This window comes from Mus pahari, chromosome 17, assembly GCF_900095145.1.
Source record: "Mus pahari chromosome 17, PAHARI_EIJ_v1.1, whole genome shotgun sequence".
Classification (NCBI taxonomy): Eukaryota; Metazoa; Chordata; class Mammalia; order Rodentia; family Muridae; genus Mus; species Mus pahari.
Genome location: NC_034606.1, coordinates 45186804 through 45205840, shown reverse-complemented (window position 1 = coordinate 45205840; position 19037 = coordinate 45186804). Strand labels below are relative to the sequence as shown.

The window sequence follows — 19037 nt, the reverse complement described above, 5'->3', positions numbered from 1 at the left end:
CTCACAACCATCCGTAACAAGATCTGATGCCCTCTTCTGGAGTGTCTGAAGACAGCTACAGTGTACTTACATATAATAAATAAATAAATCTTTAAAATAAATAAATAAATAAAATATAATGGCTAGAATGGCTCACTGACAGAAAAGGAAAACTGAGACTCACAAGGTAACCAGCCTCCAGAGGAGGAGGAGGAGGAGGAGGGCCTGAAGTAACGGACCAGGGGACCAGGTGGTGAGAGAGAGAGAAGCTAGCAGGTGGCCTTGCTGTACCTTGTAACATCAGTATGATGGCTAAGCAACACTGAGTCCAGGCTGATACTCAGGGGAACAGGAGAGGAGTGGCCTATGATAGGGTTTCAAAGACAATGCCGGGGGTTCCAGGCAGGCAGAGCAGGCGCTGAGGGACAGTAGCCTAGACCAAGTGCTACTTGGTCTCTGCACACTGCCATCTGCATCTGGCAGCTGCAACAACTCAAGGCTTCTAGCAGCAAATGGCCAGGTCCTGTACATCACCAGATGCCACCAAATCAGCAGAATGGAAGTCTTTTGACTAGATAGATTTCAGAAAGGCCTGCTATGGGCTGGAGAGTTGGCTCAGCGGTTAAGAGCACTGACTGCTCTTCTGAAGGTCCTGAGTTCAAATCCCAGCAACCACATGGTAGCTCGCAACCATCCATAATGAGATCTGATGCCCTCTTCTGGTGCATCTAAAGACAGCTACAGTGTACTTACATATAATAATAAATAAATCTTTAGGAGAAGGAGGAGGAGAAGGAGGAGAAGGAGGAGGAGGAGGAGGAGGAGGAGGAGGAGGAGGAGGAGGAGGAGAAGGAGAAGGAGAAGGAGAAGAAGAAAGGCCTGCTATGTTCAAATCTGAGGCTTGCTGTGTGCAGGACAATGAACATTCTTCTAGAAACAGTATCTTCTGGTGAGATGGCTCAGGGGATAAAAGCACTTGCAGCACAAGCTTGAGGACCTAAGTTCAACTCTCAGGACCCACATAAAGGTGGAAGGAGAGAAACAGCTCCACAAAATTGTCTTTGACTTCCACCTGTACACGGTGGTACGCTCATGCGCACGGGCACACACACACACAGGGGATGTAGTTCTTTGGTAGGTCAGGTGCCAACCATCCTGGCACTTCAAAACAAAACAATATCAGCTTCTCCATGTGAGGAGGTTTGTGCCCCAGAGCAGGGCCTGCCTCACAGGAGTAAGAGAAAGGTCCTTTCAGATTGCTTCCCTTCCCTGGAGGCTACAGGCACGAAGGAGCCAAGCCACAGTATGCGTTTGAGCAATGCTGCCTAGGAGGTGCATGGCTTCCTGTGGCCAGAGAATAGCCCTGCTGCAGGTGCTAAGGCAAGAGTGGGCCCCACTTCTCAAAAGCAAGGAAAATGGCCTCCAAGGCTGGGAGAAGGAGCTGGGAGGGGAAGCAGGCAGGCGGAAGCCTGGGCCTTGGGGAAAGCTCAAGAGGAACCATCAAGATTGGGTCTCTAGGGTAAGCCAAGCAGGGAATCCTTGGAGAGGCCAGGAAAAAATGTGCTGGAGACATGTGTCCCCAGGAGGGTGACGCACAAGATCATAACACTCTCAGAAGGACAGAAAGGGGAGGCCTGTGGCTCCACAGCGGCAGCGGCAGGCTCCGGCAGGCTCCGGCAGGCTCCGGCAGGCTCCGGCTCTGGTCAGGCACTCACCACAGGCTGTAGGCTTCTTAGTGCAGTAAAACTCAGTAAGTACACTTCCTATGGAGAGTGGCCCTGTGGGGCACAGGTCTGGTCTGAGAATCCCTGCAGGGCCTTGGCTCTTTAGCTATACAATCTCACCTGAACCCACACTCAAGGGGACCAACAGCCCAGGGCTTCCGATGAACTTGGAAGAATGAATGCGTGCATGCCAGGCCCAGGCAGGGACAACCCACGTGAGCCTCAGAGAGCTATTAGACTGATGCATAAGGGGCATGGATGCTTAGGCTGACAGCAGGAAGGTCAAGGGTCAGGAGAGGGTCCTGAGGTCAGGCCCTTTGAGATGAGCTAATAAGAAGCCAACCCTAGAGCCAGGCGTGGTGGTGCGTGCCTTTAATCCCAGCACTCGGGAGGCAGAGGCAGGCGGATTTCTGAGTTCGAAGCCAGCCTGGTCTACAAAGTGAGTTCCAGGACAGCCAGGGCGACACAGAGAAACCTTGTCTCGAAAAACCTAAAAAAAAAAAGAAGCCAGCCCTGCAGGGATCTGAGGCACACATAATCCAGGCAGGCAGAGGAATGGAAGCAGAGAGGCTGCTGTGGACCAAGGATGCAGTGGAGGTGTGGGGATAGCCGAAGCCATCAACACAGGCTGATGGACGGTAGGGTGGCCATTGTCTTCAGGTACAGTAAGCACAGGATCCTGAACAAGCTGGTTGACCAAACCTGGCTCTGAGTCACAGAACCCTTCTCACTGGTCCTGTCACCTCCAATGTGTCACCACCCTACCGAGGGAAGGTCGCGTTTGGGGTTCCTCTCTACCATCTGGATACATCCTGAGTTTCTAGGTATAGAGGCCATCTGGTATAGAGCCCACCCCATTCACTCTGGGGGCTCTGCTCCCCTTCGGCTACGAGCTTCCTCCCTTCCTTTCCCTGTCTGAGGCCCCCTTCCAGACCTTCTTTCTTGGAGACTGTTCCTTAGTACAGGTCACACCTCAGACTCCGTGACAGGTGCAGGGAGAGCACAGAAACCTCAGGGGTGTGACCATGTCACAAACACAGATCTGCACTGCATGGGGCGGGGCCTGGGAGGCCTCTTCCTAGAGGTCAGTATTTTACTCATTTAACAGCAACTCCTGAGCACTTCATATGTACATCTTCACCACAACCGTAAGGCAGGCAAGGTCCCTGTTCACCCTCAAGAGACAGATATGAGCCGGGCGTGGTGGCGCACGCCTTTAATCCCAGCACTCGGGAGGCAGAGGCAGGCGGATTTCTGAGTTCGAGGCCAGCCTGGTCTACAAAGTGNTGTGGCCTGTTGATGCTAAAGGTGAGCCGCTTAAAGCTACCAGTTATATGGCTGTTGGTTTCTATGTGGAAAAAAAAAAAAAAAAAAAAAAAAAAAAAGACAGATATGGACCTAAGTTCTGAAATGCACCGGGAAGAAGCACTAAGTAGTATACGAGAAGACAAACCGGGTGGCCAGGGGGACCTCTGAAGAAGTGACCACTTAGCCAGGCTGCAGTCAGGTCCCCAAACCCATCAGATATCCAGAAAACGGCCCAAGGGTGCAAATGAGTTCAGTGTGTGGAAGGAGATGAGGGAAGCTGATGCGGAGACAGAAGACATCTGGGAATTAAGGTCACCAAGGCATGCAAAGGCTGGGCCCCTGGCCTCTAAGGTCAGGGTGGTTTCAGGAATCATTGCAGACTCAGAAGCAGTTCAGTAAGCGACCTGACCTAACCTGTGTTTGCAAAGAATCAGCCGGACAGCTCCAAGTCCCTGCAGTGTCAAGGCTGGAAAGAGTCAGGGAGCTTGGACTGCAGCAGAGGTGTGGCCTGCAGAATTTGCCCAGATCCCATGCAGCAAAGAATATTGAACCAGAGAGCAGACTTGATCATCGGGGAGAGAGGTGTGCACCTGAAAACACCATACCCTTGCAGGGGACAGGAGCCTACAGGTAGACCAACCGTCTCCAAGGACCTACAACCAGTCCCCTATGGGACTCCTCGCTGGCAGCAACGATCTAGTTTCTCACCCAAGTAGGAATCCCCTAGAGCAGGTGACAGGGCCTCAGGTGCTCTGCCTCTCACAGATGTGGAGAGAGGAAGGGCCTACGGTACTGATGTGTACTGATGTGTGCTGACCCACCAAACACACTCACTCCCGTCTGAGGACTGGGACTGGGAGGCTGAAGGGGAGCCAGCACTGGCATGCCAGACTCTCTGAATCCAAAGCTGGTACCCTATGCCAGGCAGCCTCCCTGGGTAGCTCGTTAAGGCCAGATCTGCAGAGACTGCAGGCAATGTACCGAGTAGAGAAAGCAGATACCAGAGAACCGGAAACTAAACCAGAAGGAAACTCTATATGGATCCAGTGGTGGCCAGGACACAGGGGAAAATACATTGCGGTTGTTGGCTGGGCTGCGGGGAAAGAAAAAAGGTCTCACGGGTAGAGCCAGGGCCCAGACACAGCAGAGCACCCAGACCCAAGGGGGCCATCTGACAGCAGAGGGCTCAAAAGGAATCTTCTCCACACTAGCTTAAGAGAATGGTGGGGAGGGCTGGGGAGGGCTCAGCAGGTAGAGGGGTTTGTCCCCAAAGCCTGGCGTCCTGAGTTCCATCCCACAATTCACACGGTACAAGGGGAAAGTCAAAAGCGACCCTCTGACAGCTGTGCGCTGTGGCAGGCACCCCTGAATAAGCACAGTAAGAAAACAGAAAGGAAAAGCCCAGCTGAGCAGCCTCCGCCATGGTTCCCACCCGCTTCTGAATGCATCCACCCTGTCTTGAGAAACAGAACCCAGACCAGATGGCGCTTGGTGTAGACCCACGGCCGACTCCGAAGCGAGCCAGAGGGGAGATCAGATTGGAGAAGAATTCCAGGATTCTGGGCTGCTAAATTCAGAGGTGCAGAGAGAATCAGACACCCCAGAAGCCCCTGGGACCCCTGCACCCTGGTCAGCCATGGGGAGGGGACGGATGGCACTGCCGCAGGGTGCTGGAAAATTCTGCACACGCTGCTCCCCCTTTAGAACATGGTTTCTTCCTTTTTCCCCCCCCACCCCCCCCTAGTCTAACAGGATCGATTGAGGCAATGCCTTCTCTATTGGGATGTGGTGAGTGACCCCAACAACCTTCTAGACACCTCCTCCTTGGTGACTCTCCCTACCCTGATCTCAGGAACGAGGATGTTTACGGTTTGTCTTCCATGAAACCCTGTACCAGCCTGCAGCCCCGGAAGCCCATAGAAGTACCCCACAGACTTGGCCATTAACTTACCCATACATCCCAACAAAACAACTGTTACCCAATAGGGCCGACAGGGTTCAGCAGGAGGCAGGGGCGAGGCCCCAGCCTGCCCTTCCACAGCACTCCAGGTCCTAGCCAGCTGCTTCCAAAAGGGGCAGATTCCAGACCCCAGTTCCAGGGAACCACGACAGCTTCCATCCAACCTGCCTGGCCATTTTCTAAGGGACCACATGATCAGTGCACTAAGAAGACAGAGCCAGGAGTTCTGGGCCTGGGCCAGCTCCCCTCCCCAACCCCATCCATCCTTCGGCCAGCTTGGGACAACGCAGGTTGCCTCAGCAATTCCAGAAGCCCTGTGAATGCCATGTGTTTGCAGGTGCCCAAGGAGGTTTAGAGATGACATCAGATCCCTGGACCTGGAGCTATAGGCAGGTGCTGTGAGCCACCTAACGACATGGGCGCTGGGACCTGAACTTGGTTGGATCCTCTAGAAGAGCAGCACTCTTAACCTCTGCCGTGTCTCTCCAGCTCCTTCTTTTTGAAACTGGGTCTTAGCTAGTCTGGTACTTGCTTATGTACCCCAGTCTGCCTTGAACTCACGACAGCCCCCTGACTCAACCTTCTGGTGTAGTGCCACCACACTAGTCTGGAAAGGTCTTTAGATAAATGCCAGGTTTATCCAAGTTAGCTGTACACACGCGCACGCGCGCGCACACACACACACACACACACACACACACACGAAGGGTCCCATCTACCTACCAGATCTCAGACCTGGCTGGACCTCACCCCCGATCTGGCCATCTGGCCTCTCACTCCAGCTTCTCCACATAACTCTGTAACACTTTGTGCTACCACCTTGGATCCAGGCCACCTCCGCAGATCTTTAGGCAGTGACAGCAGTCACAACAGCCACCCTCTTTAAACCAAGGTCATGTTAGTGAGTCCCCTACTGAACTGGTACTCAGTTACCCAGGAAGTGAAATCACCATAGCCCGTCCCCTCTTCTCTGACTCCTTAGCAAGCTCAACCTCCCAAAGCAATGGATCCTCAAGGCCTTTGCCCTTGGCTGTCCCTTGGCCCGGGTTACCAATCTTTCCCCCAGATCTTCCCAGGGAGGATGGCTCTGCTGCATCCAAGCAGCCGCCGAAACCACACGGCCCCAGGAAGCCCTCCAGACAGGACTCTCAGATCCAGGACAGCTTCCAATCAGCATCCCCCATAACAGTTACATAAGTTGTTCCCTATAGCTCAATGGTGGGGTTCAGGCTCCCAAGATCCAGCAGGAAGGTCAGGAGAAACCTGGAGGGGAGCAGGAGCCAGTCTGTCAGGCACAGGCAGTGCAGAGTTCAAGGGAAGAACTTCTCAGCACCCCTGGACCAGAGGCCCTTGCACACAGCCCATGGACGTGCCCCCTCTCTAAACCTAGTATGAGCTGGACCTGGCTGAGATCAGCATTTAGCCTCAAGTAGGCCCCTCCCTAACCCAATCCTGCCTCCAGGGTCCTGACAGGAAACCATACTGAGATGAGTCAAGGCTGCCAAGGGCCCTACTACAGACAGGTCCACAGCCTACAAGATCATGTGAGGGAAGCAGAGAAGACAGCTCAGGGACGCGTGACAGCTTCCAGCGGCAGCTCATCTGCCTGGATAGCTTGAGCTTCTTCTCCCTGTCGGCTTGGATGTGGCCACTGGGGGATTATGTGGTAATCTTCCCAGACTGCCCTCACAGGGTTTGGGGGTGGGGGGAGGGCGGCTGGTTGGGCGGGCACAGAGCACAGAGACTAGGTGTGAAGTGCTGAGTGCTGGGAAGCTACAAACTTCCCTTCCTGAGGCCGTGCAAACACGGGGGGGGGGGGGGGNGGGGGAGGGGCAGGGGGGGCCTCCCGGAAGCCTCACCAGGAAGGAGAACCCAGAGGACTGCCTTGACTGGCCAGCGCCCCTCAATCAGTGCCACCTCTGCCCCCTTTCGAAAGGAGAGAGTGAGGCACAGTTACCACTTGAAGAAGTGTCCAAGAGTCCGAGTCCATCACAGATGGACTCGGCTCACCCAGCACGGCGGGCATTGGTGACTCCACCTCAGAGATGGACAGAGTTCTCCCCTCGGCTGCTGCCTCTCTCCTTGTCAGATGATGCCGGCACCCCAGCCTGGCACCGCCTTTCTCCTAGCCCTGGCTCCCTCTTGGAGACAAAGTGCAGGAGGTTACAGCTTTGCCAATTCTCAGCTACCTGCCCATCTACAAGGGCAGTGAGGGGTCAGGAGCGAGCTGGGGAACCCAGGAGGGCTTCACAGGGGAAGTGACAGTTCTGGTCAAACAAAGGGGCAGAGTAGAAGTCCCACGTCACATACCCACAGTGTGGAACCCTCCCAAGAAACCAGCCATCACCCAGGGCTGGGGGTCTGGCAGAATAGGCTTATGGCCCTATTCAACTAACTCTGCACCAGCTCCTTCTGCCTAGCTGGTTCTTATCCTGCTAAGTCTAATCCGTGCCCTGTCGCTAAGCCAGAGTACACACCTCCGGCTGTCTCTTCACTCACCACCACCATTATTTTAACTGGATCCTGGATCACATTTCCCTCATTAGTGTGAAAGCCTTCATTGCCTGGAGCAGGTATCTAGAATACACTCAGGGTATAGGTTAAATGAGAGGACAGCACGTCCACATCCTATGCCTCTGGGTTTACTGTAAGGGCATGCGGAGGCCCTCGCTGCCAGCCAGGCACCCTGGAGATCCGTTTATAACAATCAGCCATGGGACTTGGCAACGTGAAGGTCATGGATGAGCCTGACCAGAGGGAAAAGTGAGATAGGAGCGAGCAAGCCTGCTGAGTGCTGTAGGAGACTGAGCAAGGTCCCTACAAGGGACCAGGGAAACAGGGAGGGAGCGGCTTCCTATGCTGAAGAGGGGAAAGGGCCAAGAGCAAAGAGGGGAACCTGGGGGTGAGGGGATGGGAGGAAGACCGATGGAAGAGAGAAACACCAGATGCAGACACAGGAACTTACGTGAGAGGAGCCTGGGCCACCAAATGGGGAGCTGGCCCAGAAGGGGCAGAGTGCAGCGGGTAGTTGGGGAGTAGGATTGGATTTATCCCAGCTATAGCAGGTGTGCCAGAGCCAGGACACATAACTACTGAGGACCCAAAGTGGAAAGACAAGAAAGCCCAGGGATAAGGGTCATGGAGAGGATCCGTGGCTCAGAGGTCCGGGTACAAGATCACAAGACAGACAAGAGGGCTGAGGAGAACTGGGCATGGATGAGGGTGCACACACATAACCTGGGGTGTGGATGGTGGCCCTCCCTGGCTGTGCACACACACACACACACACACATACACACACATAGCCCGGGGTGTGGATGGTGGCCCTGGCTGTGCCAGCTAAGGTAGAGACTATGGAGGAAGGGGAGCCACGCTGTGAAATCAGAAGTTGGCACAGGGACGAGGACTGATGGCCTGCAGACCAGGGAAGGTATGTGAGATGGGCGTGGGGCGGGGGGGAACAGTCATCACCCGGAACCGGTCCGTCAGAAGGGAAGGGAGGTACCAGGGCTGCTGCGCAGTCCAAGCTGGAGAAGGGCCTAGAAGTGCTTGAGAGACAGGACCCCGAGCCTGCCCACCTCAGGCCTGACAAATGGAAAGTGGGAAAAAGAAAACGGGCCTCCCTGGGTAGCTTCAGGTACAGGGTTAGGGGACAAACCAGGTTACAGTTCAATTTACACAATGAGGACTTCAGAAGTGATGCAGAGGCTGAAGACCCAGGGCACAGGCCATGTCCACGTGCTGCTCTCTAATTGCAGGTTACTTGAGAAATCTGGCTTGTCAGGATCGCCCTCATGGTCCCAGCCTGGGCTGACAGCCTGGGGCTGTACCAGCCAAAGTACCTCTTCCCACAATTCACTTCACTGGCACCTGCCTCCTCAACAGAAGAGATGAGCCAAACTCCATGCTTGGAAAAGAAGGCTCCCCCAGAGACATGGGGGGTATGACTTCCCTGCCGAGCTCCAGCGACATTTGGCTCTGCTCACATGTGTGGTTATGAGCGTACATGTACATGGAGGCCAGAGGTCAGCGTAGGGTGTCCTCAGTTCTTGCTGCTCTCCTCCTCCTGCTTTAAGGCAGGGTCCCTCACTGAGCCTGCAGATTTGACTAGGCTAGCAGAGCTCCAGCGACCTGCCTGTGGACGCCTCCACCCAGTGCTGGGGTTACAGACACACACTATCACATCTGCTTTGTACAATGGCGCTAGGGACCCAAACTCAGGTCCTTAGGTCTGCGCAGAGCCATCATCCCAGCCTTTTGCCTTTGCTTCTTTAAGTATGGGCACACCGTGGGGCTGGAGAGACGGTTGAGCAGCTAGCAGTTGTTCTTGCAGAGGACCCAGGTTTGATTCCAGGCACCTACATAGTGGCTTACAACCATCCATAACTCCAGTCTTAGAGGGTCTGATGTTGCCTTCTGAGTTCCACAGACACCAGGGATACAAGTGGTGTATAATGTACAGACAGGCAAAACACTCATACATATAAAATAAAAGAAATAAAATCTAAGACACTGCCCTTCCCTTACTTAATGAATGGGAAAACTGAGGCTTATCTTGCTCTGTCACACAGCCAAGCAAGGCTGAAAGAGGCTGCCACAAGGCTTGCCCTGTACCCTGCATACTTCCTCTCCCACCAGGAAGCAGGTTTTTCAGGTCTGGCTTCCAAGCCTGGCTTCTCTAACCACACTGTCCTGTTCTCCGCCTCTCCCTTCCCCTCCTGGCTTCTCCTCGAAGTCCCCCTGACCTTTGTTCTATTCCCCCCAGGCTCAGCTTTGTTCCTCTGAGTCACCCGGCTGAGGACTGGCTCACCCATCCCACCTCCTCCAGCTGGCTTTAGCTGCCACCTGAAGTCAGGGGATAAAACTGGACCTCCAGTCTATTATCCTAGCCCTTGGGAGACCAGAAGATCATAAGTTCAAGGACATCCTGGGCTATACATCAAGACTGTCTCAAACTAAAGTTAAAAACTGGGGCTGGGGGAGGCAGAGGCAGGTGGATTTCTGAGTTCGAGGCCAGCCTGGTCTATGAAGTGAGTTCCAGGATAGCCAGGGCTATACAGAGAAACCCTGTCTCAAAAAAAAAAAAAAAAAAAAAAAAAAAGAAATGAAAATTTAAAATATTTAAAGGAGGCTGAGGATGTAGCTGATGGTGGGCTTGCCTGGCACAAGTGACATCCTGGGTTCCACCACCGTTACTTAATAGAGCCAGGTGTAGTTAGCACAACCTATAATCCTAGCACCAGAGGGAGGTGGAGGTAGGACAATCAGTTCAAGGTCATCCTCAGCTACATATCAAGTTTGGGGCCAGCCTGGGCTGTATAATAAGACCTTGTCTTTTTCAAAAATAATTGGGGAGGGGGAAAAAGGGAATAAGAAAACAGATGGATGGCGGCAACAGCTTGCAGTTGCCCTGGACGGAGTCCCAGCTCTGCCTTTCCCATCAAGTGCAGTCTGGCCTTGCCCAGCCTGGGGGAAAGGAATGACAGCCAAGAGTCAAGGGACAAGTGGGCCCTGCTTCTGTGTCACTGGGGTCAATGGGCTCCAGGGACCCAAAGTTCACAAGGTCCAGGTTGAGTGATGCCCTGCAGCTTATACAGTAAGGGTCTAAAGGCCATCTTTTGGAAAATCCACAACAAACGATCATCCTGATACAAGTTCTACAAACCCACACGTCTATGTGTACATGGTGCCGGGACACACCACGCCTGTGGTAGTGGCCTGGGTATCAGTAGTCCCAGCTTGAATGGGACTGAGGTGGGGGTGAGGTGTGCTGGGAATCTGGCTCTATCAATGCTAAAGCCAGGAAGGTTCGAGCAAACCGGAACAAACCAGTCACCCCAGACCCAGAGCCCAGGCACCCTTAGCTCCATGGGGAAGTATGGGGCTACCAGACCCCACAGGAGATGCAAAAATGTGAGGGCGGAGAGAAGGCGTTGGGGTTCCACTCCAGAATGTGTGGAAGACGTCTATACAGCACAGACTATTCAGAAAGATGGAACAGCGACAACAAGGCACATCAGGAAATTTACCATTTCTTCTCTCTATGTCATTCTTTCTCACCCCACCCCACCCGAGCCTTACACTTGTTAGGCAGGTGGTCTGCCACTGGTCACACCCCCAGTCCCCTCTTCACCTGAAGTGTGTATTTCAGTGGTATTATGTATCCCATGTTACTGTCCAATAATGAGCTGGTAATACTTTTTTTTGTTTGTTTTGTTTTTTGTTTGTTTGTTTTTCCAGACAGGGTTTCTCTGTATAGCCCTGGCTGTCCTGGAACTCACTCTGTAGAGCAGGCTGGCCTCGAACTCAGAAATCCGCCTGCCTCTGCCTCCCAAGTGCTGGGATTAAAGGTGTGCGCCACCACTGCCCCAGGACCAAAGCTTTATCATCTAGATTTTAAAAACTTTTTTTTTCTCTAGCCTAGAGAACACGCTATTGCTAAAAGTATAGAGCACTTGGGATCCAGGTGTGGGAGCCAGGCCAGAAGGTCCGGTCCGGAAGGGCTTTGGCTGGGGCTGGACTTTATCACCTTTACATCCTTCCTAGCCTGGATTTGCCATCTCCCCTGCAGTAGAAGCCCAGTTCTCTGGTGACAGGAAGACTTGAATTCCAAGGCTGGCCTGCCTTTCCCAAGATGAGTGGGTGCTAGATCTAGTTCATTTTTGTCCCTCCTGCTGGGCATGTCCTCCTTTGACTCAGACGTGAAGTGTAGGTCCTCTGTGTCCCACTAGAACCAACATGACATCACCTCCACGAAGCACATCGATGCCACAGCAGGGAGACCCCGGTCCTGGCTCCCTCCCTGGTAGGACTGTGGGCTCCCTGAGCATCAGGGCCCAGCCTGAGTCATGCTGCCCTCCCTCCCTTCCCTCCCCTCCGGGCCTGGCAGACTCAATAAAGCTTTGCTAAATGAAGCCATCACCAGTAGAAATGACCCAAGCATAAGGAACGCCCACGCCCCCTCATAAAGCTGGTGTTTCCAACCTCCCAGCCAGGGGCTCCAGAGAGGTCAGAGAAAGCAGCACACGATCAACCCACCTAAGCAGGCAGGTGCCTCCAGGGTTCCCACTTTACCTAGGTTCTGTGAGCTGGGGAGGGCCAAGAACGAATAAATTTGGTGTCACAAACCCTCACCGATATATCTGGGCTGCAAGGCCATAAAGAGCAACAGAAACAAGGCTCCCCACAAGGAGGAAATTTAAATGATCCCTAAGACCAGAATAAATCTCAAGCCAGTCCACGCATCCAGATCCTGAAATGGCCCTGAAAACGAGGAAAGGAGGGCACCTCTGCAAGACCGGGTCACAGCTGACTTCGGTTATTAGCCCCCAGAGGTCCGTGACCCGTGTCACCGATGCAGGCTCTTCTTCTAGTCTTAGCACAACAGAAATGGACCGCAGATCTACAGGGGCAAGACCCTCCATGAAGCCAGCCAACCCCAGAGGGCACCAGAGCCTACAAACCGCCTCACCCTGGGGTGCAAACCCTCTTAAGCCACCCCTTCAAGATGTTTCTGCCCCACCCCTCCAGGTTTGAGCTGAGCCCCACTCAGCACTGAGGGACCTGCACAGACTAGGTTTGCTAACGACTGCGAACAGATAGACTTCCCTGCTCTCCACTGCGTGGAAGGAACCTTTCTCCGGACATTTAGAATCCACTCAGGTGTCTGCTAGGGATGGGAGAGTTACGGATTCATAAAATGTCAGAGCCCAAAGGGGCCTGGCTCCTCCCACCCCTATAAATCGAGAAACTGAGGCATGACATAAGAGGTGACGCTCCCCACCCAGCTCCGAACTGAATCCCTCCTATCTTTTTTTGGGGTGGTTCCCTGCCCAAGGTCACGCGGCAAAACAGATGCGGGTCTTGACAGAACCCAAGTATCCAGGCTCCAGGCTCAGAGCTCCGCAGCGTACAGAGTGAGCAACGAAATCTAGTTCCAGGTCCTCGCCCGGAAAGCGCGCGGCAGGTGCAGCAGTGCGCCCTAGAAAAAGATCCACGCCCTGATCCGCGCCCCCCAATAAGCGGCCTTGAACTTGGGTTCAGTCCCCACCGACGCACGAGAACCTAGCCGCTAAATGCAAAGCAGCGACAGCCTGGAGGTCTCGGCGAGGGGGCTGAGGACCTCGGTGACAGTGACCGGGATCCGCTTGTGTCGGCAGGGCCGCCCGGGCCAGGTGAGGTCGCACCGGTGCCCGGCGCCCCAGCCCGCCTTGCTATGTTCTTACCCAAGACACGACGCGTAGGATGGTGTGTGGCTGCCTCACCAGGGTGTAGGGGTCGAAGGCGCCCCCGGCTTTGCCCGCTCCGTACGCACCCCCTTCCATCGTGGCTGCACCGCGCGGCGCCCCCCGCTCGGCGCGCGCCGCCGGCCCGTGCGCGTGCGCGGCGCCCCCGCCCCCTCCCCTGCGCTCGCTTAGCGCAGTCCGGGGCTCCCGCCAGGGGGCGTTCGTGCACGGCAGGTGCAGCTCCCCGAAGCTCGTGCTCAGAAAGCTGGCGCTGCTGGGGTCCCGGTGTGGGGCGCGCTCCCAGCCACCGGGGTGACCTCTTTGCAAAATAGCGCGTGATCAGGGTGTGAGCAGAGAGTGCAGACGCGTCCCCCACCCTCCCGCCTTGGGGAGCCCTCTGAGCTGTAGCTCTTCAGGAAATTCTTTTCATTATGTATTTATTAATTTATTCATTTGCCTCTTTCCTTTCGCTCTCTGCCCCAAATAAAGGAAAGGGGCTCCGTTTGACAGTACTGTGGCTCATTGAACGCGTCCGTAGGTCGCTGGCTGCAGGAATGACTCTCTCTCTAAGAGATCTGCAGAGCCTCTTCGGGGCCCCCAGAACCACCTTGCCGCCTAGCTCCACCGATGATGTCATGTACGCGCCCCCCGACCTGGAAGGCGCTGTAAGGGAGGCAAAAGCTGAGAAAAAAACAGACCTGAGATTCCCTTCCCTTTCCACCACAGCTCCTGATCCCTTTCCTTAATCCAATAATTAATTATGTACTTATTTCTTCCGTTGTCTCCTCAGTCTGTGCGCTCCTGCTGGTCATGTTTTGTTTATATCCAAAGGCCTCACAAAACAATAGGTGGTCAATAAATACACCCTACCCCCTCCTCGACCCCAACACAATTTGACCTTTGGGGCTCTTGGCGGGTTTTGTCGGTTTTTGTTTGTTTGTTTGTTTGTTTTTTCTTTGTTTATTGTTGTTGTTTGTTTTGGTTTTTTTGAGACAGGGTTTCTCTGTATAGCCCTGGCTGTCCTGGAACTCACTTTGTAGACCAGGCTGGCCACGAAGTCAGAAATCCACCTGCCTCTGCCTCCCAAGTGCTGGGATTAAAGGCATGCGCCACCACGCCCTGCTTTTTTTTTTTTTTTTTTTTTGTCGTTGTTTTTATTTGTTATTTTTGTTTTGTTTTTGAGACAGAATCGCTTGTAGAGGCCTGGCCTCTGGAACTCACCATATGGAGGGGAATGGGTTTTGGATTTCTATTCCTCCTGTTTCTTTATCCCTGTGATGGAGTTTCAGGCCTGAGGCAGCTGTTATACTATGATCCTATAAAACTTCTAGAAGAAAACAAGAGAAGACCTTTATAACTATAGATTGGAAGACTTTTTTCATCTTTATTTTATCTTTATCTTGTATTAGTGTCTACACGCATGTTCACATGTGCATCTTCTGAGGCGGTCAGAAGAGGGTGTGGAATCCCCTAGAACTGAGCTCTACAGACCTTTGTGGGTCACTATGTGGGAACCAAACTCTGGTCCACCGCAAGAACAAGTGCTCTTAACTGCTAAATGCACTGTCTAGCCCGTGCTCAGTTCAAACTTGGGGCAAGCCCATGTGCTGAGATCGCAGGCATTAGCTATCACGTCTAAGGAAGCATTTTCCCTGAAGCACAAAACTGTGTGTGGCCAGGAGGTTCCTGGGCTGAGCCGCCAGCACTGGTACTTACGACACGTCCTTGAATGTTGTACAAACATCCTCCTCCTGCCCATATGTACCTTGTCCGGAGTTCTATGCCACACATAGATGAACAAGTTCATATCTTTCCATGCTTTATCTCATAACAATAAATTCACAGGGTGGAGCAGTTTCAACAGCAAGTATGCTAGATCATCCCGCCTACACCTTGGTAATCTAGCCAAGGTGATTTTATTCCAATCCCAATTACTCAATATTAACACTCTTGTCACAGGGCACACGGGAAATCAATTAACCAATCAACCTATTTACTTGTATGTGGTTTACACAATGACTGTGCAGTTTAAAAGGCATGGCTGACAGCGGTGGCACACACCTTTAATCCCAGCAGAGGCAGGTGGATCTCTTCAGTTTGAGGCCAGCCAGGGCTACACGGAAGAAACCGTGTCTCAAAAACAAACAAAACAAATAAACGAAAGACTACCGCATAGTTGAAGAGGTGTCAGAAGCGGGCCTACGAAAATGCAAATTGATACAGATAAGACAAGGTAAGAACCCAACCAGCCTCAAGGAAGACAGTATTGCTGAGAGATCTCTGGAGTGTCAGCTCCAAATCCGAACTGCCAGGGCATAGACGGGCACAGGAGTTAACCACACCAACAGCAAGGGACTGGGTTCAGCTTAAAGACCAGGAACAGCTATTCCAATTATTTTTAATTAAAAGTTTTTGAACATTTTATTTGTTATTTTTATGCATGTTTTCTTTCTTTCTTTTTCTTTCTTTCTTTTTTTTTTTTTTTTTTTTTTGCCTGAATGCATGTGTGTGGCCTAAATGTGCAGTACCCACAATGGCCAGATGAGGGCATTGGATTCACTGAGACTCAAGTTCCACCTTGTGGGTGCTGGAGGAGCTGCCAGTGCTCTTAACTACCGACCCATCTCTCAAGCCCCTATTTTTAATTTGTTATCATTATATTTATCATGTGCGTGGAAATCTGAGGGCAACATGTGATAGTTGCTTCTTTTCTTCCACTAAATGAATCCCAAAGATTTCACTCAGGACATTAGGCATGGCAAGAGCCTCGTATTTATTATTATTTGCTAGCCCTCATATTTATTTTTTATTTTTAAAAGTTGCACAGGTAGTGAATGTGAGTGTCTTCATTTTGCTTTGTTTCTACTTTGAAAATAGGATCTCAACCGGGCAGAGAAACCCTGTCTCAAAAAAAAAAAAAAAAAAAAAAAAGGATCTCACTGTGCAACACTGGCTGTCCTGGAACTTGCTCTGTAGACCAAGCTGGCCTGAAATTCCCAGAGTTCTCACTAGTGTTAGATTTAAGGCATAGACCAGTTCGTGAAGAATATAGCAGAATATAAGGAGCCATCTGGGTGCCTTAACACCCACCCACTGGACTCCCACAAGCACTCAATGTGATGGGCCCTTGTCAGTCAGCTATAGATGAATGTGTTCATCCTATCTAGCTGCCCCTGTGAAAGAGATATGTGATATCTGTCAGGTCCTGGTCCTGCTTCCTGGCACACAGTCCCTAAAGCTCTTGGAACTGCTGAACTGCTATGTCTTTTTATATGCCAATGAGTGAAGGAGAGCCATGAGCCTGCACAGATGCTGTGGTAACCTTATACCAAAAAGACTTCTAGGAGGACAGCCTTTCAGCAGCTCTGGTCACCCATCAGATCAGCATCATCTTTGTTATTAAGCATCGTAGCAAAAGATCATAGTTTCACAATATCTTGTGTAACCCTCCTTATTTCTGAACCAGGTTGGCTGTAGTCCTAGAACTTGGGAGGTGGAGACTAGAGAATTAGTTCAAGGCTTGCTTCAGACTTAAGTTCAAGTGTCAGCCTTAGGTACTTGAGACTGGGCCTTGTAGAGTAGGTGTGTCACTGTGGGCCTGGGCTGTAATACCTTTGTCCTAGCTGTCCAGAAGCCAGTCTTCTTCTAGCTGCCTTTGGAACAAGAGGTGGAACTCTCAGCTCCTCCAGCACCATGTCTGCCTGGACGCTGCCATGTTCCCACCTTGATAATGGACTGAACCTCTGAAACTGTAAGCCATCCCCAATTAAATGTTTGCCTTGATAAGAGTTGCCTTGGTCATGGTGTCTGTTCACAGCAGTAAAACCCTAACTAAGACAATTGGAGAGAGGGCCCAGTGATTAAAAGCAAATACTGCTCTTGCGGTGGGGCAAAGTTCAGATCCTAGTATGGTTGGCTCATAACTTATAACTACAGCTCCAGAGGGATCTGTTGCCTGCAGACTGCTTGGGTACCTGCATTCAAGTGCATGTACTCAAACACTGACACATACATGTAAAACAAACAAGCAAACAAATAACAGCCTCATTGCTCCTGATCATGAATCAGTCAGGATCCATGAACCTGTTGTGTGAGAAATTCTGTGGAAAAGTGTGAATAAATATGTACCACTCCAGAGATGACATAGATGACAGCCCAGAGAAATGATTCCATATCATAGTCTAACTTGATGAAGCTTTGAGTTGATTGAAGTTACTACAGGAGCATAGGTAGCTCAAGGACAGTTAACTCCAGCACCAAAAAGCTCACTGGCAATCCTGGAGCTCTCTGCACAGCACCCAGGCAGCTCAGTAGGTAGAAAAGTCTCTCCTTAGCAATTCTTAATTTATGTAACCAGTGAATCTGGTAAGCTTCAGGAACTTCCTGAGACTTGTGAGTTGCTTACTTTCTGAGTCTCTCAGGAACCTCCCTCGCAGGACCGAATGTTTCAACTGGGAAGAAATTGCTATGTTACAATACCTAGAGGTCTGTGCTTTCTCTTTATGACTGTTCTGTAGGTTTGCATCTGCCTGGTTCCATTTTTGTCTCTCTCAAGAAGAAAGAATGGAAGGTGTATGCCAAATGCCTGGACTTTTGTATCAAAAGTAGGGCTTCATGCAGGCTATGCAAATATACCAACTGAGCCAAATTTCTAGCCCCAAACTCTAATTTTCTAAAGGTGTTAATTTTAAATTTTATTTGAGTCAGGGTCTCACTATATAGCCTTGGCTGGCTTGCAACTACCTACGTAGACCAGGTTGGGCTTGAATTCTCAGAGATCTGCTTGCTCTGCCTCCCAAGTGCTGAAATTAAAGACATGTGGCCCTATACACATACAGCTTGAAGACTTGATTTTTCTAAGCATATTTTAGAATCAGTTTATGAGCCTTCCCCTAGCCTCAAGTAGTCAAGGATACCTTTGATGCACAGATCCTCCAGCCTCTCCTACCAAACTTCACCAAGTTGTCTGTCCTTATTCTTCATTGTCAAAGGAAGCAGCCTTGAAGACAGGACAGAACCAAAGAATCTGAGAACTGCCACGTGGCCAGGAAGTATTTGTGGACAGAGAACAGGATTAAAAGTCAAAACCTGATTCCCAAAAGCTGGTGTTACTTTAGGTCTTTTGTTATTTGTTTGTTTTTATTAAAGATTTATTATTATACATAAGCACACTGTAGCTGTCTTCAGACGCACCAGAAGAGGGCATCAGATCTCATTATGGATGGTTCTGAGCCATCATGTGGTTGCTGGGATTTGAACTCAGGATCTTCAGGAGAGCAGTCAGTGCTCTTACCCACTGAGCCATCTCGCCAGCCCACTTTTTTTTAAAAAAAACATAAAACATGCTGAATTACAATCGGTTGGCATTATTGGGTCATTGACTCCTTCAATTGAATAGACCTTGGCTACTGTAATCAATCAAAATTCATGTTTACTTCAAATGTACTAATCTTTAATACATTTAACATGAATGACTCATTGGTCGGGTCCAGATAAAGAGCCTACTCAAAATCTTACACATAGCAGCTTACAACTGTCTGTAACTCCAAGCTCTGACAGTCTCACACAGATATATGTGCAGGCAAAACACCAATGCACATAAAATAAAAATAGATAAATTTAAAAGAAAAAAGAAAGAGGGAAGGAAGGAGGGATGGTTCAGTGGTTAAGAGCACTGACTGCTCTTCCAGAGGTCCTGAGTTCAATTTTCAGCAACCACATCAACCATCTGTAATGGAATCTGACGCCCTCTTCTGGTGTGTTTGAAGACAGCAACAGTGTTCTCACCTAAATAAAAAAGAAATAAGCCGGGCATGGTGGCACACGCCTTTAATCCCAGCA

General features: G+C 51.3%; 1 protein-coding gene across 2 annotated transcripts in view; it reads right to left on the bottom strand.

Annotated features, from left to right (window-relative positions):
- Syngr1 (synaptogyrin 1) overlaps positions 1 to 13350 on the bottom strand; it is a 26484-nt gene extending 13134 nt beyond the window's left edge. For both annotated transcript variants that reach the window (XM_021216877.2, XM_021216878.2), the window contains exon 1: positions 13197 to 13350. In XM_021216877.2, the coding sequence (XP_021072536.1) occupies positions 13197 to 13295 (99 nt within the window). In that variant the 5' untranslated portion in view covers positions 13296 to 13350. The remainder of the gene's footprint in view (positions 1 to 13196) is intronic.
- Positions 13351 to 19037: the final 5687 nt, after the last annotated feature.